Source organism: Acinonyx jubatus, chromosome B2 (genome assembly GCF_027475565.1).
Source record: "Acinonyx jubatus isolate Ajub_Pintada_27869175 chromosome B2, VMU_Ajub_asm_v1.0, whole genome shotgun sequence".
NCBI lineage: Eukaryota > Metazoa > Chordata > Mammalia > Carnivora > Felidae > Acinonyx > Acinonyx jubatus.
This window is the reverse complement of record NC_069385.1, coordinates 61,739,752-61,765,142: the sequence shown is the minus strand read 5'-3', so window position 1 is coordinate 61,765,142 and position 25,391 is coordinate 61,739,752. Positions and strand designations below refer to the sequence as shown.

The 25,391-nt window shown below is 36.7% G+C and overlaps 1 protein-coding gene across 2 annotated transcripts; it reads right to left on the bottom strand.

The window, feature by feature from the left end:
• Nucleotides 1-357: 357 nt before the first annotated feature.
• Nucleotides 358-25,016, bottom strand: COQ3 (coenzyme Q3, methyltransferase). Of its 2 annotated transcripts, none has more exons than XM_027057218.2 (7): nucleotides 24,668-25,016; nucleotides 18,559-18,685; nucleotides 16,151-16,303; nucleotides 13,354-13,453; nucleotides 12,145-12,387; nucleotides 2,343-2,502; nucleotides 358-1,145 (listed from the first exon to the last, which is right to left on the bottom strand). In XM_027057218.2, exons 1-7 carry the CDS (start codon nucleotides 24,774-24,776, stop codon nucleotides 925-927), a joined length of 1,113 nt encoding a protein of 370 aa, XP_026913019.1. In that variant the 5' UTR covers nucleotides 24,777-25,016; the 3' UTR covers nucleotides 358-924. The 2 variants fall into 2 exon arrangements, with proteins under 2 accessions (XP_026913019.1, XP_026913021.1); XM_027057220.2 differs by lacking the exon at nucleotides 24,668-25,016 and adding an exon at nucleotides 24,467-24,619.
• Between the last annotated feature and the right edge of the window lie 375 nt (nucleotides 25,017-25,391).

Below are 25,391 nucleotides of genomic sequence, written 5' to 3'. Positions count from 1 at the left end.
AACAGTGACAAAGGAAGATAGAAAACATGAGCTTAAAGGTAAAAATGCTAGGAAGTTAAAAGCTTACCTTCTACCTGGGTCACATGAATTCAGTCCATGTTTGTCACACTGGGTCAACAGCCTCTATGAATGTCCTTATATAGCATCAGGACTTTCAGAAAAAGCCAGAGACTCTCAAATTTCAAGAGGCATAAAAATATATTTCAAGTGTCCCTTTAATTATAAAAATGTTAGCCAAAGAAGAAAATATCCATGACTGAATTTTTAATTGAGTCTTAAAAAGTCCTTTCTACTTAAAAAAAAAAAGTCACAATAAAACATTTATGAAACTGTATAGAAGAAGTATGTCCAACATAATCCAAATTTCTTGATTTTAATGTTTGAATTCAAACCCAGCATACATTTAACTATCCATTTGCTTTCCAACAAACTAAAATTTAAAGGAAAAAATACATTTTCTCTTCCCAAATATAAGTGGCATAAAACTATATTTGGTTTCTTAAGTCAGAAGCATAAATGCCTTTAGCTAAAACCCAATAAAGAACACAGATAATGCAGACTCCTTTAAATTAAAACACATTACAGCATGTTTATATATATATATGTGCATATATGCTGGATGAGTATATATAATTTGTAAAATGAAGTAAAATATGCACATTCTATTTATATAACCAAGGCTGAGGAATTTAAACGCCTAGATTATACAATACCTTGACAAAACTTTTTTTTTTTTACCATATATCATAAAATAATCCCTTGAAAGTAGCTACTAGATGAAACAACAAAAACTTTTATCCAAGGTTTAGCCCTTTTTATGGACTTTCTTTTCTTCATGATCCTCTCACAAAAGGGAAATTATATATTTTTTCCAAATGTGAACACCAGACTTTCAAGCCATAGCATGCAGAACTTAGAAACCATTCATTTCTTCAACTCCTCCTGAGCACCTGCGTTGGTGGAGTCTTGGCCTCTAAGCTCTTCTGTTTCCCCCTTGAAAACAAACTCATCAGGCACTGGGTGATCCTGTACCCCGGATTTCACAGCATGAGCTGCATAGTTAAGACTGGTGTTTTCACTCCAATGCCAGTAACCTGAGAATGGGTTGTAGAGCATTCCTGCCACACTTTGAACTGACAGACCATCTGAAAATAAATAAATAAATAAATAAATAAATAAATAAATAAATAAATAAAATCAGAAAGAATAGATTTAATAAGTATTTATCTTCCAAATGCCAAGACTCTAATGCAACTCTGTATTTAAAAAGGATTCCTGACTCAACGGGAAAAAATACACACAGATCAGTCCTTACTGTAACACAGAACATAACTCTAAAGCAGACTGCTTGGGTTCAAATCCCAGCCTGGCACCTATTAGATGGTGATGCTGAGCAAGTCACTTAACCTTTCTGAATCTCGGTCTTCTCACATGGACAGAACATATATTCATAGAGCTGTTGGAATTAGATGAGGTATGTGTATAAAGTAGCACAGTGCTCGGAATTTGGTAAGTACTTAATAAACATAAGCTGTTATTAGAAAACATCTGCCAAAAGTGATTGTTCCTATAAAGCATCTTAAAATACTTTTTCCTCCTCTGTTTTCAACAATACACTTACAGAAATCTTTAGAACTTCCTACATCACAGTGGACTGATAATAATCCAAGTAAAATCGATTTTGATATACTGTTATGTGAAAACAAAACCCGAGACATACATGAGTTTAAGTACTCAAATGGGATACCAAATGCCAACTAAATATTCTTACTTGACAGGAATTCCACATGTAAATCACAAGCTCACAATATGCAAAGTAGAGCTAAGCACTGCAAGGCGTACAAAAAGGACAGTCTTGCCTTCATAGGCCACACAGGGGCTTAAAAATACCCAAAGAACCGTAATATAAGGCATGCTGTAAGTATCAAAAAATACTCAAAATGTGACCAAGAAGTTCAAAGTATATCTGGGTATGGAAGAACCAGAAAAAATAACATGTAAGATAAGCTGATACACAAGGGCCTCAACAAGACAAACTAAGGATGTGTAAGTAATAGACATTTGTACCTGATCCTTCAACAACTGAGGACTAAGCAAGCCAAAAAGTATTCATTGATCATCCGTGATTTGCTTGGCCCTCGGTTAGGTGTGCCCAGTAAGACAGAAGTGGTATCTAATACTTAATCCTAACTTCAAGGACTTTATGATCTGGTTAAGAGATGAAACCACCATCCAAGGAATAGTGGCCCATTTAATTAAGGGCTAGGTTGTGTGATTAATAATTATAGGGACATGAAAAGTTCAGTTAGGCCTTGAAAACTGGAAAAATTCTCAATACTTACTTGATTCCAGAATGCTCTCTAGCTTTTCAGGTGATACAAACTTCTCCCATGTATGAGTACCTTTTGGTACAATACCTGCAATTTGCTCTGCAAAAACAATTCCCAAGGCATAGGACAGCTGTGTTTTGTTGATTGTGGTAATGAATAAAGAACCACCAGGCTAAAAAAAAAAAGTATGGACAGAAGTAACATTTTAGATGTCAGGAGTATCATTTAGGTAAAGGCTTGGCTTCCTCCACCTCCTCCTTCCTTCCAAATAATTTAAGTGCAGTTAAGATACATAAGTATAAAGTGTAAGTTACCAAAATACTTTTCTTTTTTCTTTTGGGAAACTCATTATTAAAGGCCGTCTACTACAGATGTACTCACTGGGTTTATGCAACAGTGCTTACAACTTCTTAAAATCACACTCCTGTGACATGTTTATAGTATATACTTTCTTTTATACGTCTCAAATATATTTATAATAAAAATATAGAAATGAGATCAGGCTACTCTTCCTTGTTACATGTCCACATTTACGGACTAACATATGTCAACACTGTTTTCTCTTTGGGTCCTGAGTCCATCTGACTTGTTTGGTGCAGCATACAGCCCCGCTCTCGTGCAGGTAACGCCAAGGCCTCTGACAAAAATGTTAGCGATTAAGGTTTGAGAGTTTTTTGTTTTGTTTTGATTTTATTAGTGTAAAGAATACAAAGAGATCAATATAAGCACTTAGATGAATACAAACCATTTATGAGACTATTTAGTCTGCCATTTTTTAGCGGCTGTATATGGTGTTTCCTATATTTATTCCCACAAATGGCAAACAGTAATGTCTCCTTCCTATTTTACATATTCTCATTAGTCCGATGGGGATAAAGTCACAAAGGTTCCTTGCAAAATAATTATCTATACATATGTGTGCATACAGATATATAAGGAGAGAGAAAATATCTCAAATACCACCCCAAAACCAAAAAAAAGATGAGACCCTGAAATATTGCAATGTGCCTTTATATTAAAAACTGAAATGTAAGATATTATATAAGATACTATTGTAACTTTTCTATCTAAAACTCTAATATTCTAAAATATCTTATTAAGAATCACTCATATATGGGGCTCCTGGGTGGCTCAGTTGGTTGAGCGTCTGACTTTGGCTCAGGTCATGCTCTCATGGCTCATGAGTTTGAGCCCTGCATCTGGCTCTGTGCTGACAGCTTGGAGCCTGCTTCAGATTCTGTCTGTCTCTCTCTCTCCCTCTGCCCCTCCCCTGCTCGTGTTCTGTATCTCTCTCTCTCTCAAAATAAATAAACATTAAAAAAAACTTAAAAAAAAAAAAAGAATCACTTATATGTTAGGATGCCTGGGTGGCTCAGTTGGTTAAGCGTCCGACTCTTGATTTCACTTCAGATCATGATCTCGTGGTTCGTGGGATTGAGCCCCACATCTGTGCTTACAGCACAGAGCCTGCTTGAGATTCTCTTTCTCCCTCTCTCTCTGCCCCTCCCCCGTTTGCCCTCTCTCTCCAAAAATAAATAAATTTTAAACAACAACAACAAAGAATCACTTACATGTCAATTGTATCTCAGTAGAGCCATGGAAAAAAATCACTTATGAATATCTAGTCTGTGTCCTACAAAATCTTATTCTAAGGAAAAAAGGGTAAGCAATGGTCATTTTTTAAATAGGCTTTTTATTAATGCAAAAATTAGTTTTAAATTCCACAATGCCAGCATTCCTATTACGTGTCAAAGAATCTCCATTCACATATACTGACTGGTATATAACACAAAAAATAAGGAGTTTTGCTTGGAAGATAGAAGATAAGCCTAATAAAACTCATTCAAGAGGAAACACCAAGAAACTGTAACAGATTGAAGGAGACTATGGAGACGCAGCAACTAAATGCAATGCAGAATCCTGGATTGGATCCTGAAGAGAAAAATGGCATTACCAGAAACACTAATGAAATTTAACAAGGTATGGGGGTGCATGGGTGGCTTAGTGTGTTGAGTGTCAGACTTCGACTCAGGTCATGATATCACAGTTCAAGCGTTCGAGCCCCGTGTCAGGCTCTGTGCTGACAGCTCAGAACCTGGAGCCTGCTTCTGATCTGTGGCTCCCTCTCTCTGCCCCACCCTCGCTCGCGCTCTGTCTCTCGAAAATGAATAAACATTAAAAAAAAAATTTTTAACAAGGTCTGCAGTGCAGTTAATAGTATAATGTGAATGTTAATTCCTCAGCTTTGAGAAATAGGGCTAGGACTATGGTGAGTCAGGTGATGTGCCTAAGGAACAAAATCGAAGGAAGCACTCACTTTCTGGAGTGGGCAAGTGCAGGGCTGGCATATAGGCATGGATGTCTCCTTCAGCTTTGTGCCCCTAGTTCCTGTCCTTACTATGAAATGTTAACAGGAGAAACTGAGGGACAGATATATGGGAACATTCCGTACAATCTTTGTAATCTTCTCTAAAACCAAACTTATTTAAAAAGGAGTATTTCTAAAAAGCTCTAATTATGTAAGAGCTAAGCATTTCGTTCTTTTAGATCTTGACCTTTAGGGTGTTACCTCTACATTAACAACAGAGTTAGAATAACAACAACAGCGGCAATACTTTAGGAGATTTATTTTTAAAAAATTTGGAACCACCTCGAGAGGACTATGTCTGTGGCAAATTATGTAAATGTAACAATGTAATGAGAAGAACCAGACTTGGAATCAAAAAATTAAGTGACATTAAGCCCCACTTAAGTGCCTAGTGAACTTTGACATAAAGCCCAAGTGACCTCTGGATTCTTGAGGTAAGATGGTAGACTTGGAGGATCCTGAGCTCATCTCTTCCCACGAACACACCAAGGCAACAACTACATTAATGCACTTCATTCTGAAGCCTGGCAAAACAGCTCTTCCACAGCTAAAGCTATAGAGAAAAAGCCATATTGAGAAGGGTAGGAGGGGCAGAGATGTGGTAGGGAACGAAACCCTTGGCACGGTAACCTATAAATTGGAAGGGATATCACAGGCTCAGAGGTCTACCTTGAGAAGCAAGGGGATCAAGTCCCACCTTGGACACTCCTAGCCCCAGGGACCCACACTGACAAGATGAACCCCCATAATGTCTAGCTTTGAAATTCAGAGGGGTTTAACTCTGGGAGAGGCAAAAGTCTATAGGAAACCAAGACTCTATTCTTAAAGGGCTAGCACAATACCTCAGCCAGGCCAACATCCAGCACATAGACAGCAGTTTGAGAAGTACCAATGTTATACATGAAGGAGATTTATTGACTAATTTTAGGGTATGTGCTGGAAAGGCAGGAATCTGCAGGAGCTTTCTTCAGCAATGGAAGTACTGGTGGGTGCCATTTTTCTTACCTTCCTTCAGCCTAGCTGGCCTGCTACTTGTGGGAACCAGTTCTGACACTCTCCATCTATCTTGCTAACACCACTCACCCTGCCCTGGCATTCCCCTGTGGACCTATCTGCCCTGGAAGGTGACCCTCCAAAGTGACTCCCACCCTGCCACACCCAAAGCTACTGCCCCACCACACCTAGTGGCACCACTCCTACCCTGGGGAGTGGATGGGCAGCCCCACATACCAGCATGTGGGCAGAAACTGCAGCTGAGCCACTCAGCCAGCGTGGCTGAGAAACTGCCCTGTATGCCAGTGTGCCTACGGAAGCCACAGCTGATCACTGCAGACAGCTAGGCTGAGGATCAACCCTGCCTACCAGAACTTGCAGAGTTATAGCCTGGTAACAACACGAGGGCGCACAAAGCCCATACAGGGGACACCCAGACAGTCCCAAACAAGATAAACCCAAGGATATCCACACCAAGATACATAATAAATAAAATGTCAAAAAATGAAGACATACCAGAAGGGACTGGCATGATATATTCAAAGAAATGAAAAGAAAAAACCTACAATTAAGAATACTCTACCTGGCAAGGTTAATATTCAGAATTGAAAGACAGATAAATAGTTTCCCAAACAAAAGTTAAAAGAAGTTCATCATCCCTAAACTGGCCTTCTAAGACATGTTAAAGGGATATCTTTATGCAGAAAAGAAAAGGCCATAACTAGAAGTAAGAAAATTTTAAAAGGTAAAAAATTTCACTAGTAAAAGCAAATATATAGTAAAGGTAGTAGATTAAGCATTATAAAAGTTAGTATAAAGGTTAAAAGACAAAAGTAGTGGGGCGCCTGGGTGGCTTGGTCGGTTAAGCGTCGGACTTCGGCTCAGGTCATGATCTCACGGGCCGTGAGTTCGAGCCCCACGTTGGGCTCTGTGCTGACAGCTCAGAGCCTGGAGCCTGTTTCAGATTCTGTGTCTCCCTCTCTCTCTGCCCCTCCCCTGTTCATGCTCTGTCTCTTTCTGTCTCAAAAATAAATAAACGTTTAAAAAAAAAAAAGACAAAAGCAGTAAAATCAATTATATCTACAAAACTTAGTTAAGAAATACACAATATAAAAATATGTAAAATAAGGTGGCATAAAATGTAGAGGGGGTAGTAAAAATGTAGTGCTTTTAGAATGTGTTCAAACTTAAGTTACCATCAACTTAAAATAGACTTCTATATATGTAGAATGTTATATATGAACCTCCTAGTAATCAAAAACCAAAAACCTGTAAGAGACACATGAAAAATAAAGAGAAAGGAATCCAAGCATAGCACTAAAGACAGTCATCAACCACAAGGACAGAAAGCAAGAGAAGAACAGAGAACTAAAAAAAAAAAACCTCAGAATACAATTAACATAATGTCATACCTATCAGTAATTTAAATGTAAATGAACTAAATGTTCCAGTCAAAAGACACACAGTGATGAATGGATAAAAACACAAAACTTATCTATTTGCTGCTTCTAAGAGACTGGCTTCAGACCTAAAGAGCATAAAGGCCGAAAGTGAAGGGGTAGAAAAAGATAATCCATGCAAATGGAAGCAAAGAAAAAGAAAGCTGTAGCAATATATACATCAGACAATAGACTTTAGAACAAAGACTACAACAAGAGACAAAGGGCACTAATAATGATAAAGGAATCAATCTAACAAGAAAATATAACAATTGTAAATATATACCCAACCAACAAGAGAGGACCTAAACACATAAAGCAAATATTAACAGACATAAATGGAGAAATTGCCAGTAATAAAATAGTAAGAGACTTTAATACCCATCCCACATACATCAATAGATAAGAGCATCCAGACAGAAAATCAATAAAGAAACAGCTCTTTTGATTTATACATTAGACCAGATAGACTTAATAGGGAGATACAGAACATTCATGTAAAAATAGCAGAATAGGGGCACCTGGGGTGGCTCAGGCAGTTGAGCGTCGGACTTTGGTCCAGGTCACGATCTTGTGGTTCATGAGTTCGAGCCCCGCATCAAGCTCTGTGCTGACAGCTCAGAGCCTGGAGCCTGCTTTGGATTCTGTGTCTCCTTCTCTCTCCGCCCCTCCCCTGCCCGTGCTCGCTCTCTCTCTCTCTCTCTCTTTCTCTCTCTCAAAAATAAATTTAAAAAAACATTAAAAAAAATTTTAATAGGAGAATATACGTTCTTTTCAAGTGCACATGGAACATCCTCCAGGATAGATCTCCTCAGGCCACAAAACAAAAATCAATCAATTTAAGAAGACTGAAATCATATCATCTTTTTTGACCACAACAGAAATAAACTAAAAACACTGGAAAAAACACAAACACATAGAGGCTAAACAATATGCAACAAAACAACCCATGGGTCAATAAAAAAATCAGGGAGTAAACTTAAAAAAATACCTGGAGAGATATGAAAATGGAAACAAAATGGTTCAAAATCTTTGGGACACAGCAAAAGCTGTTCTAAGAGGGAAGTTTATGGCAATGACTGACTCTAAAGAAACAAGAAAAATCTTAAATAAAACAATCTAACCTTACACCTAAAGGAACCAGGAAAAGAATAAACAAAGCCCCAAGTTAATAGAAGGAAGAAAATAATAAAGATCAAAGCATAAAAACATGAAATAGAGACTAAAAAAAAAAAAAAGAAAAAGAAAATATCAATGAAACTTAAAGCTGGTTCTTTGAAAACACAAACAAAATTGATACACTTTTAGCCAGACTCATCAAGAAAAAAAGAGAGGATTCAAATAAATAAAATCAGAATGAAAGAAGAAAAGTTATAACTGGCACTACAGAAATGCAAAGGATTATACGAACAACTATGAAAAATTCAGTGCCAACTAACTGGACAACCTAGTAGAAATGGGTAAATACCTAGAAGCACACAATCTTCCCAGCCTGAATCAGGAAGAAATAGAAAATCTGAACTGATCAATTACCAGTAACAAAATTGAATCAGTAATTTAAAAACTCCCAAGATCAGATAGCTTCATAAGTGAATTTTACCAAATATTTAAAGAGTTAAAAGCCTATCCTTTTTAAAACTATTCCAAAAAATAGAAGAGGAATAAATGCTTCCAAATTTCTTGTATAAGGGCAACATGACCCTGATACCAAAATCAGACAAAAACACTGCAAGAAAATTACAGACCAACATCCTAATAACCAAATTCAATAATACTTTAAAAGGATCACTCACCATGATCAAGTGGCATTTATTTCAGAGATGCAAGAATGGTTCACTATGTGCAAATGAACAAACATGATACAAGACATTAACAAAATAAAGAATGAAAATCATACAACCATCTCAATAGATGCAGAAAAAGCATTTGACAAAACTTAACTTGTTTATGATAAAAATGTTCAACAAAGTGGGTATAGAGAAAACATATCTCAACAGAATAAATCCATATGTGAAAAACCCACAGCTAACATCACATTCAATGATGAAAAGCTGAAAGCTTTTCCTCTAACATAAGGAACAAGGCAAGGATGTCCACTCTTGTCACTTTTATCCAACGTAGTACTGGAAATCCTAGCTGTAGCAATCAGCCAAGGTAAAGAAATAAAAGGCATTCCAATTGGTAAGGAAGAAGTAAAACTGTTACTATTTGCAGATGACATGTTATATATAGAAAACCCTAGACTCCACCAAAAACTATTAGAGCTAACAAATGAATTCAGTAAAGTTACAGGATATAAAATTAATTTAGAGAAATTGGTTGCATTTCTATACACTAATAATGAACTAGCAGAAAGAGAAATCAACCTCATTTACAACGGGTTCAAAAAAGAATAAAATACCTAGGAATTAATTTAACCAAGGAAACGAAAGACCTAAACTCTGAAAATTATAAGACAATGATGAAAGAAACTGAAGACAACACAAATAAATGGAAAGATACACCATGCTTACGGATGGGAAGAATTAATATTGTTAAAATGTCTACATTACACAAAGCAATCTATAGATTCAATGCAATCTCTACCAAATTCCAAAAGTATTGGTTAAAGAACTAGAAGAAATAATCCTAAAATTTGTATGAAACCTCAAAAGACCCCAAATCTTGAGAAATAATGAAGCTGGAGGTACACAACCCAAGATGTCAAACTATACCACAAACTACAGTAATTAAAATAATATGGTACTGGCACAAAAATATATCAACAGAACAGAATGGAGAACTCAAAAATAAATCCAAGCTTATATGGTCAATTAACCTACAACAAAGGAGGCAAGAACATACAATGGGAAATGGTGCTAGGAAAACTTGACAGCTATATGCAAAAGAGTGAAACTAGACCACGTTCTTACACCATACATAAAAATAAACTCAAAATGGATTAAAGGCCTAAATCTAAGACCTGAAGCCATAAAACTCCTAAAAGAAAACATACGCAGCATGTTAAATAAAGCATCAGCTTTAGCAATATTTCTCTGGATTTGTTTTCTCAGGCAAGGGAAAGGAAAGCAAAAATAAACAATTGTGATTACATTAAACTAAAAAAAAAGAAAACCATCAACAAAATAAAAAGGCAACATACTAAATGGGAGATGTTTGCAAATGATATAATTGATAAGGAGTTAATATCCAAAATATATAAAGAACTGCTACAACTCAACACCAAAAAAATCAATCCGACTGAAAAACAGTAGAAGATGTGGATAGGCATTTTTCCAAAGAAATATAGATGACCAACATGAAAAAGTGCTCAACATCACTAATCATCAGGGAAACACAAATCAAAACTCTAATTAGATATCATCTCACACCTGTAGGAATGACTAGTACCAAAAAGACAAGAAATAACAAGTGTTGATGAGAATATGGAGAGAAAAGAAACACTGTGCACTGGTGGTGGGAATGTTAATTAGTACAGCCACTATGAAAAACAATATGGAGGTTCTTTCAAAAAATTAAAATAGAAATGCCATAGAATCTAGCAATTCCACTTCTGGATATTTACCTGAAGAAAACAAACACGAATTTGAAACACATATGCACCCCTATATTTACTGCAGCATTATTTACAATAGCCAAGATATGGAAGCAACATAGTGTCCATCAATACATGAATGGATAAAGAATACATTGTATACCATCAAGTATTACTCACGATAAAAAAAAAATAAGATCTTGCTATTTGCAACAACACGGATAGACATAGAGGGAATTATGCTAAGTAAAATAAGTCAGACAGATAAAGACAAACACCATATGATTTAACTTACCTGTGAAATCTAAAAAACAAAACAAATGAACAAACAAAAACTAGAAACATACGCATAAATACAGATAACTGGGGATTGCCAGAAGAGAGACGGGTGGGAGACAGGCAAAATAGGTGAAGGGGATTCAGAGATATAAATTTCCAGTCATAGAACAAGTAAGTCATGAAGATGAAAAGTACAGCATAGAGAAAACAGTAATACTATAATAACTTTTTATGGTGACAGATGGGAAGTACACTTATTGTGGTGAGCATTTCATAATGTATATAATTGCAAATCAATATGTTATATGCCTGAAACTAATACAATATTGTATGTCAACTATACCTAAATTAAAAAACCCAAAAGACCAAGTAAACTCTGATAGCTCTCAAATATTGATCTCCTTTGGTCCAAGTTGGTCACACCAGTACCAATACCAGTACCTGCTTAATGGTCACACCAGTACCAGTACCTGCTTACCTTCCTCACCTGGTTGTAGGGAAAATCAATGAAATCATATATATGAAGTATTCTTTTATAAGCTAAAAACTGTTATATATATCACATACAGAGATACTTAAGAAATGCTAAGTCAACTTACACTACTAATGGTTTTTATTGATTTTTAAGTATTAATCCAAATCAATTTCTTAATAATTGTCATTCAATATCTTATTTTTTTATTTTATTTTTTTTTTAAGTTTATTTATTTTTCACAGAGAGAGAGAGTGCAAGCATGAGCTAGGGAGGGGCAGAGAGAGAGGGAGACACAGAATCGGAAGCAGGCTCCAGGCTCTGAGCTGTCAGCACAGAGCCTGACGCGGGGCTCAAACTCACGAACCGTGAGATGATGACCTGAGCTGAAGTCGGACGCTTAACTGACTGAGCCACCCAGTCGCCCCTCATTCAATATCTATCAGGTATTTAATCCGGATTATACCAATGGAAAACTACCACTTTAAATCTATTGTTTATAATTATAATGTTCAGCACCAACACTTCCCAAGATTCTTGGATATCAAGATACTGTATCTGGAAAACCCTGGTATTGAGTGCAAGCTGAGAAGCAGAAGTAACTGCAGCAGAGATGCTATCCCCTAATCTTAGCTTCCTGGTTTCACGTATTATGAAATATTTACTGCTATGAATACATACACACACTCAAAAAAAACAAACAAACAAGTAAACCTAGTAAGTCTTACTTTTAACACTTGACAGCAGCACTGTATAAATGTTTCTAGATCAATCACATGCTCTACAACTTCAGAAGCTACAACAGCATCAAATGCTTCTGTTGTCTCTTCCACAATCTCTTCCAGGGAACATGCTCTGTACTCTATTCTCTTATCTAGGATTGGATCAAATGATTTATGGTGCTGTGCTGTCTTAATGTTCTCATCCACAGGATCGATTCCAGTAACTGAAGCTCCAAGCCGCCCTAGAGGCTAATTGGATAAAAAACTGTTATCCTCACGAAGAAAACAGAACACATGTTGGCAATAAAAAGCTTATCAAAAAGGAAACAAGATTAATCATGAGGGAATAATTATTGGAGACTGTTTATGGGTACATGGAAGTTCATTAGACCATTTTCTCTAGTTTGTATACATTTGACAATTACCATAATAAGAAGCTTAAAAGTGAAAAATAATCACAACAAAAAAACCTATGAAGAATTATTTGAGAATAGCGGGGAGCCGGGGAAAAGTTCTATTTTAACTCATTTTATTTTAGTAGGCTCCACACCCAATGTGGGGCTTGAACTCACAGCCCTGAGATTAAGAGTTGTATGCTCTATCGATTAAGCCAGCCAGGCACCCCTCTATAGATACAATTACAAGCACATAATACAGTATTAACATATTTAAAGTGCACAAAAAGTTATTGTGTTGATAGCAGACAACAAAATAGAGCTGCCTGGCATAAATATAAGTTAAAGCAAATATTTTTTAAAGGGAGTGAATGAGTATTCTTCCAAGTACTCTAAAGCACTTGAGAAGAGGAGAGAACCCCACAAGCAGGCAATACTCTTAGGTTTTGATACTGAAATAAATGCAAAGGAATAGCTTATCATTGCATTTAAACCAGTGGAAACTGCCTAATCTCTTAGAAGAGACAAAAAAATTATCAAAGCTATTTGAATGACCAGTGTCCAATTTTGTGCAAAAACAAACAACAAAAAAACAACCAAAAAAATCCTCACTATGATTTTCTGAAATTTTTATATATATTTGTTAAGAAAGTAAAAAGCATGTATTAATGTTACAATGGTAAAAATATTAAGAACATTATGCATTTTGTTTTTTTTTAACAAACAATACTATTTATTAAACAAATAAATGAGTCAGAAGCCTATTTTTTCTCAAAATCTTTCCCAGTTAAAAATGGCAGGAAAGTTGTAAATTACTTACTTCAGTTAATAATCCACCACCACAGCCAACATCAAGAATCTTCATCCCAGACAAAGGTTTGCCTGGCTGGTGATCAGCAACTGTTTTTAAAAGATTGTCTCTTTTTTTAAAATCCAAAACATATAAAAGAAAGTTATTAATTTTGTCAATAAAATCTTAAAAAAAATTTTTAATGTTTATTTATTTTTGAGAGAGGGACGCAGACAGAGTGCGAGCCGGGGAAGGGCAGAGAGCGGGAGACACAGAATTGGAAGCAGGCAGCACAGAGCCTGATACAGGGCTCAATTCATGAACTGTGAGATCATGACGCCCGCTGAAGTCTGACGCTTAACCCACTGAGCCACCTACGCAGCCCTGTCAATAAAATCCTAAAAGTGTACAATTTTCAAGGAAACATTAAACTCTTATTTTAAATGGATTATTGATTTTGGGGGGGTAAAAAGACCTTTTATTTTCAGCATTAAATTACTTTTTTAATTATCAAAAGCAGTAATAATTATGAGTTGTTACTTTAGTAGTAATCTAAAGGAAAACTAAAAACAATTTAGTTTTTATCTGCTTGAAATAGGTCAACTGGGGCATCGAGGACCTACACTGTCAGTACTAACTAGACCCATTTCATGTCAGCAACAAATAGGCTATTTTATAGGGCTTAGACGTAACATACTGGTGATCTATATTTTCAGATTTTACCTATAGTCCCTTCTAAATTGATTCTCTTTTGATCTTCTAAGTTAGTAATGTTTTCATGATCATGTAAATAGGCATCCAAATCAAGTTAACTTAATTCTAAGATAATCATAGTAATACTTTACCACATTCAAAAACAGAAGCACACACACATACACCCACAAATATATACCTAACATACTGTAAACTAGACTTTTAAGTTGGACTATATATGAATTTTATTTATACTTTAATGAGGATACCTTAGAATATCTTTTTTGTCTTTTTTTTTTTTTTTTTTTTTTTTTTAAGAAGGCTCAACATAGGGCTTAAATTTACAACTCTGATATTAAGAGTTGCATGCTCTACTGAGCCAGCCAGGTGCCCCAGGATCTTTTATTGCTATTAACATTGACTGACTTATAAGAATAACCTACATAGTGGTTAAGTAGATAATATCAGAATGTTATACAGAGAGGATCAATTTCAAATGAAGTCCAACCCATTCTTCACAGATGGGCTAAAATGACTCCTTTATATTATAATTTAGATCATATCACTCCCCTTCAATGGCTTCCAATTATGCTCAGAATAAAATCTACATTTCTAACCATAACTTATACTTCCTTGGATAATCTGTTTTAGTGTGATGTCTAAATACAGACAGAGAATAGAGTTATTCTCAAACGGAATGTGCATCAGAATCACCTGAAAGGGTTGCTAAAACACAGACTGCTAACCCCCCAGGGCAGGAGGGCCAGGGCAAGACCTGAGGATTTTGTATTCCTCACAAGTTCCCAGGTTATACTTATGTTGCTAGTCCAGGGCCCACACCTTTAGAACCGTGGATCTAGCCTAACAAAATGATATTTCTACCTTTTTCTTAGTGTTTCAGTGATGCACTAATTCAGGGGTAATAGAAAGGTGATAATATATCCCTTTTGCTTCACTGAGTCTGGATGAACCAGCAAAAAACAATGAAGAAGTTCCTTAACGGCAATCTGAGTCAGACATTCTGTGTCTATAACAGTGCCTTGCTCATACTGGGTGCTCAAAAAATTTCTTTAAAAATTTTTAAGTTTATTTATTTATTTTGAGAGAGAAAGAGAGGGTGGGAGGAGCAGGACAGAGAGAGAGGGAGAGAGATTGAGAATCCCAAGCAGGCTCTGCACTGTCGGCACAGAGCCCAATGCGGGGCTGGAGCCTGCAAATAGTGAGATCATGGCCTGAGCCAAAACCAAGAGTCTGACGATTAACTGACGGAGCCACCCAGGTGCCCCTAATAAATAAATAAATGGACAAAAAACCGAATTAACAATTCCTTGATAAATGGAGTCTGATTAACCCTTGTCTTTATCTCCCACAGAAAACTGTAAGTTTCTGAAGAACATGGATTATGTTTCAAATGATGAGTATCTTAGTAGAGTCCCCCAAGCTTTGTACAAGATAAGTTGTCAATAAATATTTGTTGAATTGAATTGTCACAGTAGTATATTCCCTTTATCAAGACTGCCTAGGGGCGCCTGGGTGGCTCATTCAGTTAAAAGTCTGACTTTGGCTCAGGTCATGATCTCGCCATCTGTGAGTTTGAGCCTGGCTTCAGGCTCTGTGCTGACAGCTCAGAGCCTTGAGACTGCTGCGGATTCTGTGTCTCCCCCACCCCCCCGGCCCCCGCCTTTGCCCCTCCACCAGTCATGCTCTGTTTCGCTCTGTCTCTCAAAAATAAATAAATGTTAAAAAAAAATTTTTTTTAAAAGACTGTCTAAACATCAAAGTCAGTATAAAATGACCTTGATACCACTGGATCCTAGTTCCTTTTCATAAGGATTTAATTCTAATTAACCTGAAATTGTCCAAAATGCTTCAAGTTAACTAATAAAAGCAGCCTAGATTTTAGGTAATGTTATTAGAAAATTAATGACTTCAAACAATGGACAATGAAAAGAATGTCTCCCTCCAATTTCCAAAGCAAACTTAAAATGGAGCATTTTGAACCTAAGTATAAACCAAGAGAAAAATAAACTAAGATACATATTTTAAAAATATGTATTTTATTTTAAAAATAAAATAAGATACATTATTGAAAAGAATTATATTTTAAAAGACTGAAGAGTTTCTGGAACATTACCTAATAAATGGCACCCTCAGGTCATTCATAGAATGAAGAGGTGCATATATTCCTTGTTCATCCCACCACCTGTGAGCCAGGGCCAGGAATGTTTTTACCTCACTGCTGTCTACAGTGGTCCGAGAAGTACTGTACAGTCTTGTCCAAGGGTACCTAAGAGGTCAAAATAAAGAGCCAGGCAAAAATAGACATTTAAAACAATGTAACAGGGGATATATTATGTAGGCAGATGTTCTAATTTATAATTTATTAGATTTTAAATACACGTATTGCTCATTTTTGATGCTTTAAAACCAAGTTTTCTTATAATCACACTACAAAAAATATATACATATTTATAAACACACACATATATACACATATATATTTATACACATATATATTCACAGATGAAACAAAGTTAATTTGCTTTCAAAGTAAATTACAACAAAAATGGAATGCTACAAAACTTGGCCTTCTAGGTCACATCTAACAGCAATGATGATAATAATAATATAAATAGGAATAGTAGTAATAGAAGTAGAAATAGTAATAACAGTCATTTATTGTGCACTTACTAAATGCCAGGTACTATTTAAGAACTCCACATATGTCATATGTCATCTTATTTAACTGTCCTGGTAACTCTGTAAGGTAGATACTATTATTACCCCTATTACACAGAAAAGAAAAGGGAGGCTCAGAGAGATTAAGTCAGAGTAGAGCCAGGATCTGAACCCAAGCGCCCCCATCTTTCTTCATTTCTAGTGCTATCACCCTAGTCCAAGCTACTATCGTCTCTTGCTTGAACTATTTATTGTCCTAGCTGTCTGCTAGGAAGCTGCCTGCTTCCTACCTCACCCCCCCCCCCACCCCCACCAATCTGTTCTCTACAATGCATCCAGAGTGTACTGAAATATAAATACAATCATGCTATTTTTCCACTTAAAATGCTTCCATGGTTTCCCAGTGACATGAGGAAAAAAACTCAAAATCCTTAGCACAGTCCACAATGCTCTCAATTATTTGGTCCCCAATTTCTTCCCTCCCCAAACCCACTTTCCACTACTCTACTCATCCTCCCCATTCCAGCTGCATGGGCCTTCTCTCATTTCCTTGCAGGGACCCTACTTGCTCCATCCTCAGATACTTTGTATATGTTGTTCTCTCTGCCTGGACCATTCTTCTCACATTCCCTTCCCTCCTCTGCATACCTAATTAATTCCTTTTCATCCTTCAGATCTTAGTTTAGATGTAATGCTATCTAAGAAGTCTTCCCTGACTCTCAAAACTGGGTCATATTTTAACCTCCATATAACTTTGTATTTCTTCATGGAGCTATGTGACAATTTGATTATGTCTCCTCACTAAGCACTACGAGGGCAAGACATGGACTGTCTCACTTACGATTTTATTCCTAGAGATTAGCACAGTTCCTAGAACACAGCTCGTACTCAGGAAACATCTGTCAAATGAATAATCTAATAAAAAAGGCCCAGGAAAGTATAGAATTCACCTAATTTTTTTTTAATAAAATGGGGTCACACAGGGACTAAATAGGGATCAGATACTCTACCATATTCCATGTCAAAGTATATAATAGGAAAACACTCCAGAAGTTCTTGGGTAAGAAAGAATAAGGTTGTTACATTAGAATAAGTAATGCCTTCCTTTCAAATTTTTACCATGTTTTTCTTCGCTACATAGAGAACATTCTATACTGATTACTTATGATCCTTTTAAGAGTTAAATATCATGCTTCTTTAATACTGTCTTATGAATATTACCCTCTTTTTTCCATGCTTCATGAAATAATCAATGTCTAATTTATAATAGGTAACAGCATGTGGTTGGTCAGTTGACTACCAATGATTTCACATACACCCAATTTCAAAGGAGCTAGCTTATTTACAAGTAGACCATGCACTTGGGAAACACAGTTCATATCTTAACTCTATGCAGTATTTTTCACAAGGTTAGAAATTGCTTTATAAAATACAAATACAGAAAGACATTCTTTGATTCAGTCTTACCACCTAGAAACTGTATAATTACCCACCTGATCATATTTATGTTGTACCCAAATCCTTCATGATTTGAAGCACTACATTATTTCTATCTTGTCACAAATGAGGAAGTAAAAAGTATGTCTCTAGGTAATACAGTCTTACATTAAAAATAAAAGCCATATTTAAATATGGATGAAAGGTATGCACTAGATGCATACTGTATTACAACTTTTCTATAGATTTGAAATTTTCCAAATTTAAAAGTTGTTGGAAAAATGAGAATATTTAAATAAATAAAAGATACCTTAATCGAACCATATACACTATTTCATACTAACAGTGTTTATTAAACACAATCAATACTAAACTATTATCGTACATAATTATGTAAATTTTTGCCACAGGAATGAATAAACTTACCTGTAAATTTTTATTCTATTCAAGCAGGCAAAAGTCATTCTATAGGATTTGAACCACATGATTCTGTATTCACTGAAAACCCATGGTTTAGTCTGTGGAGTCCAACTGAACTGATTCTCTGAATAAACTGAAAATAAAAATTATTAAATAAGCTCTATGCCCAACGGGGGCTCAAGCTCACAATCTCAAGATCAAGAGTCACAAGCTTTACCAACTCAGCCAGCCAGGCACCCCTGAAGATAAAAATTAAGTGTCTAGAGAAAGCATTTCACAGTATAAATCCCTGATGGGCAGGGATTACACAATTGATAAACACAACTGATTACAATTGATAAACAAAAGGGTTTTCCCCTTAATTTGGGGTTTTATTCTAAAACATAAAATAAAGTCTTGCATTCTGCCATCTAACTCTAATCAGAAATTTCTGAAATGTAAATTATCAAAAAAAAGTAATGCATATGTAAAAGTTTTTCATGCCATTCGTTTCTGCACCAGCATTATGCTGCACAATTATAAAAACTCATATTCAAAACAAAACTGTGACCTTTTAAAACAAGGATAATATGAATTCAGAGATTTGTCAAAACTAGCTCAAATTCTGTCATGTTAGCTACATGAAATGGATTCATACATAGGCTGAATACCCTTTACAAAGGAAACACTGTGTGTGTGTGTGTGTGTGTGTGTGTGTGTGTACACATATCATCCTAAAATAATCACTCATACAGTCTATATGTTCAAACTTACATAGAGACCTGCTTTATGAACTAGTTACTCTGCTGCGAACATAACAGTTGTTCAATAAACATTTAGACAAAATAGACCTTAGAGCAAATTACTAGGGACATTATAAAGTTCACTCAAACGATATTTTGACAATGGTGCAAAAGCAGTTCAATGGAGAAAATAGTCTTTTCAATAAATGGGATTGAAACAATTGGATATCATAGACCAAAAAAGAAAATTTAAACCTAAATCTCACTTCTTATACAAAAATGAACTTAAAATGGATCATTGATCTAAATGTAAAACCATAATACTTTTAAAAGAAACTATTGAAGATCTTCATGATTTAGGATTAGGCAGAGAGTTCTTACATCTGACACCAAAAGCCCAATCCATAATAGAAAATACTGATTATACTGGACTTAAAATTTAAAACTTTTGCCTTGCAAAAGACTCTGTTAAGAAAAACAAAAGACAAATCACAGACGGGGAGAAAATATTTGCAAAACACATACCCCACAAAGAACTTGTATCTGGAATATGTAAGGATATTCTCTAAACTCAACAGTAAAACCCAACTCTCATAAAACAAACAAGAACAACAACAAACGAAGGAATCCAATTATATAATGGGTGTGGGTATACAAAGTGGGTATAGAAAGACACGAAGAGACATTTCATCAAAGAGAAGATACAGATGCAAATAAGCACATGAAGAGACATGAAGTATCAATCGCCATTAGAGGAATACAAATGAAGGCTACTACATGCCTATCATGTTGGCTAAAACTTAATCACCCTCGTATAACCAAGGCTGCACTGGGATATGAAGCAACTAGATCTCTTACATATTGCTAGTGGGAATGTAAAATGATACAGATACTGTGGAAAGCAGTTTAGCACTTTAACCTATTCAAGTTAAACATACACTTGTCATACAAACCAACAATTCCATTCTTGGACATTTATCCTACAAACCAACAATTCCATTCTTGGACATTTATCCTGGAGAAGCGAAAACTTACGTCCACACAAAAACCTGTATGTAAATGTTCACGGCAGCTTTATTCATAATAGCTAAAAACTGGAAACACCAAAATATCCTATGATAGGTGAATTGCTAAACAAACCGTGTTATACCCAGATCATGAAATACAAATCAGAAATCAAATCTGATACAAGAACTTGGGATAGATTTCAAGGGTATTTATTCAATGGGTGGGTGGCAGGGCAATTTCAGAAGGTACATACTGTATGATTCTATTTATACAACACTCTTGAAATGGTAAAATTATAGTAATGGAGAACAGATTAATGATTGCCAAGGGTTAAGGTCAGGGTAGGGTCTGACTACAAAGGAGTAGTATTAGATTTCTTTGTGATTATGAACAGTTCCATATTCTGATTGTAGTGATTACACAAATCTATATATGTGGTAACACACACACACACACACACAAGTGCATGTAAATGTGGTAAAATCCAAATCAGGTCTATGGTTTAATAATAGTATCATACTAATGTCAATTTTATGGCTTTTACAATGTATTGTGGTTAGGTAAGATATTATGACTGAAGAATTGAATGAAGGGCATATTGAAATTCTCTGTACTATTTTTGCAACTTCTTGTCTTAGAATATTTCACAATAAAAAATAATTTTAGGGGCGCCTGGGTGGCACAGTCGGTTAAGCGTCCGACTTCAGCCAGGTCACGATCTCACGGTCTGTGGGTTCGAGCCCCGCGTCGGGCTCTGGGCTGATGGCTCGGAGCCTGGAGCCTGTTTCCGATTCTGTGTCTCCCTCTCTCTCTGCCCCTCACCCGTTCATGCTCTGTCTCTCTCTGTCCCAAAAAATAAATAAATGTTGAAAAAAAAATTTTTTTTTTAATTTTTTTTTAATTAAAAAGCACAAAAGGGTATACTACAAAGTATCTCGCCTACCTTGCTTTTTCCACCTATCATGGTATCTTGGAGATTTCATAACAGAGCATAAAGAACTTCCTTTCTTCTTTTTTTTTTTAAACATTTATTTTTGAGAGGGAGAGAGTGTGCATTAGTGGAGGAGGGGCAGAGAGATGGGAGGACAGAGGATGTGAAGTAAAGCAGGCTCTGTGCTGAAACAGAGAGCCTGATGTGGGGCTCAAACTCATGAACTGTAAGATCATGACCTGAGCCAAAGTCAGAGGCTTAACCAAGTGAGCCCCCCAGGCACCCCTCTCTTTCTTTTAGAGCTGCATAGTAATCCATTATATGGTTACCTCATAGTTTATTTAAGTAGTTCCCTATTAATGCATATTTATTCAGATTATTTACAAGTTTTTGCTATTTCCAAAACAGAAGACTGAATTCCACAGATGGGGCGCCTGGGTGGCTCAGTCGGTTGAGCATCCAACTTCGGCTCAGGTCATGATCTTGCGGTTTGTGGGTTCGAGCCCCGCGTTGGGCTCTGTGCTGACAGCTCAGAGCCTGGAGCCTGCTTCCGATTCTGTGTCTCCCTCTCTCTCTGCCCCCCCACCCCCGCCCCCACTCACACTCTGTCTCTCTCTCCTTCAAAAATAAACATTAAAAAAATTTTTTTAAAAAAAGATTAAATTCCACAGGTAATTTCATATATTTTAGAGAGTACGTGTAGGTAAAATCCCAAGAATCACTGTGTTAAATGGCATGTGCATTTATAAATTTGTAATTGCCACTCATAGATGTTGAACCAGTTTGCAACCCCATGGGTAATATCAGTTTCTAGCGCTGGCTTCCTTCCCCACACCAACAGCCCATGCAATGTATTATCAAATGTTTTCCTTTGTTAATCCAATAGGCGAAAAATGTATCCCAGTGTTATTCGAATTTATCATGAATGAGGTTTAATGTCCCTTCTTAATTTAACGGTGCTATATCTGAATGTTTGTGTTCTCCCCAAATTCATTTGTTGAAATCCTAACCGCTAAAGTGATATTAGGAGATGGGGCCTTTGGGAGGTGATGAGGGCTCATAATGGAGTCTTCATACAAGACCCCAGAAAGCAAGCTTGCCCCTCCTACCATGTGAGGACACAGGAAGAAGGCTCCATCTAAGCACCAGGAAATGAGCTTTTACCAGACACCAAATCTTGGAATTCCCAGTCTCCAGAACTGTGAGAAATAAATTTCTGTTGTTTATAAATCATCCAGTCTGTGGTATTTTGCTATAGTAATCAAATGGACGAAGACAAATGGTCATTTATATTTCACAGTTTGTCTTATCATAGTCTCTGAATATTTTTCTCCTGAGCTTTTATGTTTTTTTTAATTTTGTTTTTTAATAGGATCTTCACAGTCTGGAACAAGGTCATTTCACCATTGTCAAAAAAAAAAGTTTGTGCTTCTAGGCCTTTCCTCATGTTATTCTCTCCCACCATTTCTATCCGTACTACCTTTTAAGACCCAGTTCAAATACCACCTCCTTTATGACTTTGGGTAGATAAATGAAATACTGTATTAGAGAATTATGTAAACTGTGATATGCATATAAGAATATATAAGGTATGACTACGCAACTGAGCATCAGAGATTTTAACACAGTACCTGCTCTGTACTCAGTGATGACCCCTACCTCCCCTTCACCTCCCCTATTTCTGTAAAACTAGCCCCTTGGTCATCAGTATTGCCAGAATTCTCAAGAGCTATAAAAACCACCACATCACACCTGAAAGAAACTGAGTTTGTATTAATAATTAGAATCCTACCAATTCATTCTCTACTTTGAATCTGTGATCCTTCTGGTACTTGAGATTTTAAAGAAATGGAGGAAAACTTCATTTAATTCATTCAAAACATCATTTACCCAGAGCCTATAACATACTACACCGACAGAGTAAGACCTCTACTCTGCCAATATCTTAGTTCCAGTAATCATCACTTATTATCTGGATTACTCTTAAGGTCTCCTTGAGCATAGTCTTGTCTGCCACCATCTCACTTTCTACCCATCTGCCAAGTGTTCTTTCTTAAACACAAGTCTGATTATATTGCTCTTTCAGTAATTTCCCACTGTCCTCAAGATAAAGTCAATCTCAGGAGGTTTACATGGCCTTTCATTGACTTGTCATGGCCTGAAAAGTCTGTCTCATCCCTTGCCACTCTCCACCCTCACCTCCAGCCCTCCTTTTCAAGGAACACTGCAGTTTCCCAGAAATCTCAAGATACTCAAGATGGTCCTCTGCCACTCCAACGACTTCTAAAATTGCCCAATTCCCTCAAGATAGCTTCCTAAATACCTTATTTAAAAAGTTTCCCTGATCCCAAATATGTATTAGATGCTCCTTTTATGTTCAGTCCCCAAATCTCTGAAATTCTGATTATAAGATGTTTACTGAAAAAATATATTCTGACAACATATAATGATAAAATGATAGATTACCACTTCCACCACAGATCAATAATTTTGATGTAGCTCTATTCTCTCTCTATATAGTTCCATTTATATATCTCTAAGTTTATAATACATACTGATTTGTAACTTAACTTTCTTAACGCTATATCCTAATCATTTTTCCAAGTGGACACATATTGATTTACATCAATTTTATTGGCTGCACCATTTTTCATTGTATTGGAGCACCAACTTATCAGGTCTATTGGTGGGCCTGGAAGTTTCCCGTTTTGCCCATTATATCCTAATCTTAGTTTTATTCTAACATTACTTAAAGAGATATCAGAGGTATCATTCATTAAAAAAAAAAAATTCCTAGGGCATGGCACACAGTATGTGTTAAATGAGTTTCAGGTAAAGGGTAATAAACTTAACTCTCTGGTTAACACTGGAAGTTAAATAATCAAACGGTCTTCTACAATCATCAGTTTCAGTACGTTATTTTCTTGATCTTACTTGCCAATAGGTTTGCTGAATTAACCAAAAAAAGTAATATGGCTGCCTTAAATTCTTTCTAAAAAAAAGGCAAGATACGTGCAAACAAAACAAAATACAACGCTATCAAGAATATTGAGACACCAGAGCTGGTGTCTTCCCGCTGCGGCAAAGGAAGAAAACAAACGACCTTCAGACTCCAGCCAGCACGGAATGGTCGCCGGCTCTGGAGGCAAGGGCTCAACCAAAATGAAAACAAAGGTCACTGCCCACATGGCAGCGGCCCGGGGGCTGCGCCCTCTTCGGCCGGAACCACTAGTCCTCAGATAGTTTTCCCAACCTGTAGGAAGGGCAGGGCGAGAGCCCAGGCCGGACGTTCAACGGAGAGCGCAGGACCGCAAGTACCTTAGCGGTGTGACCCTGCACGGGGCTCAGCGACAACCCGCCGCCCTCTCCCGCGCCTGCGCAGAAGAGCCTGCCCCGCCGGTGGGTTATGTGTGAGGGACCTCCACCCGGCCGACGGGGTTAAAGTGACACTCACCTGCTGACGTGATTAAGCGAGTACTCTCAGTCTGTGTGCCCCGGTACCTGGATATAACCACTCCTAAAAAACGATTCCCCGAGCAGCTTAGCTTGCGGCCTCCCCACATCGTGCGTGAAAGGATCCACCTCTTTTCCGGTCCCTCCCGCAAAAGATCCCCAACAGAAAGGTTCCGACCCACTCTCGCACTGTCTGGTGCCACTCTAAAACCATGGTTGCATTAATGAGTGTTACATATACGTAGGACGATAGTTCCTCTTCACGCTCAACATCCAAATTGTGCACGCAATATAGTAAAACATTATGTAGTAATTACATAATAAAATAGTAAATGTTTCTATTATAAAAGAACTTCGTCTCTATTATGCCTATTTCTATATGACCACCTCAAACCTCATGGCCAAAGTAGTCATAGATGACACTACTTCGTACTATGTAAACTAGCTTTTATTCCCGTACAGCTTTATTTCATATTTAACAGAGGTCTCCCAAAGACATTTAGACGATTGTGTGCCACTGACCCTTAGAATCACAAAAGCATGGAAGCATTTCTTTCCTAACGGTGTAGAATTGCTTCCCCTTTCAAGGCCCTCAAATGTCACAGAGGGCTATAAGTCTAAATTGAAAATAGTTTCAAGTGACCTGACAATATTCTGGACAGGGCATACATTATATAGTAGGGCTATTAATCAGCCGAGCTAGGCAAACTTCATTGAAAGCTAAA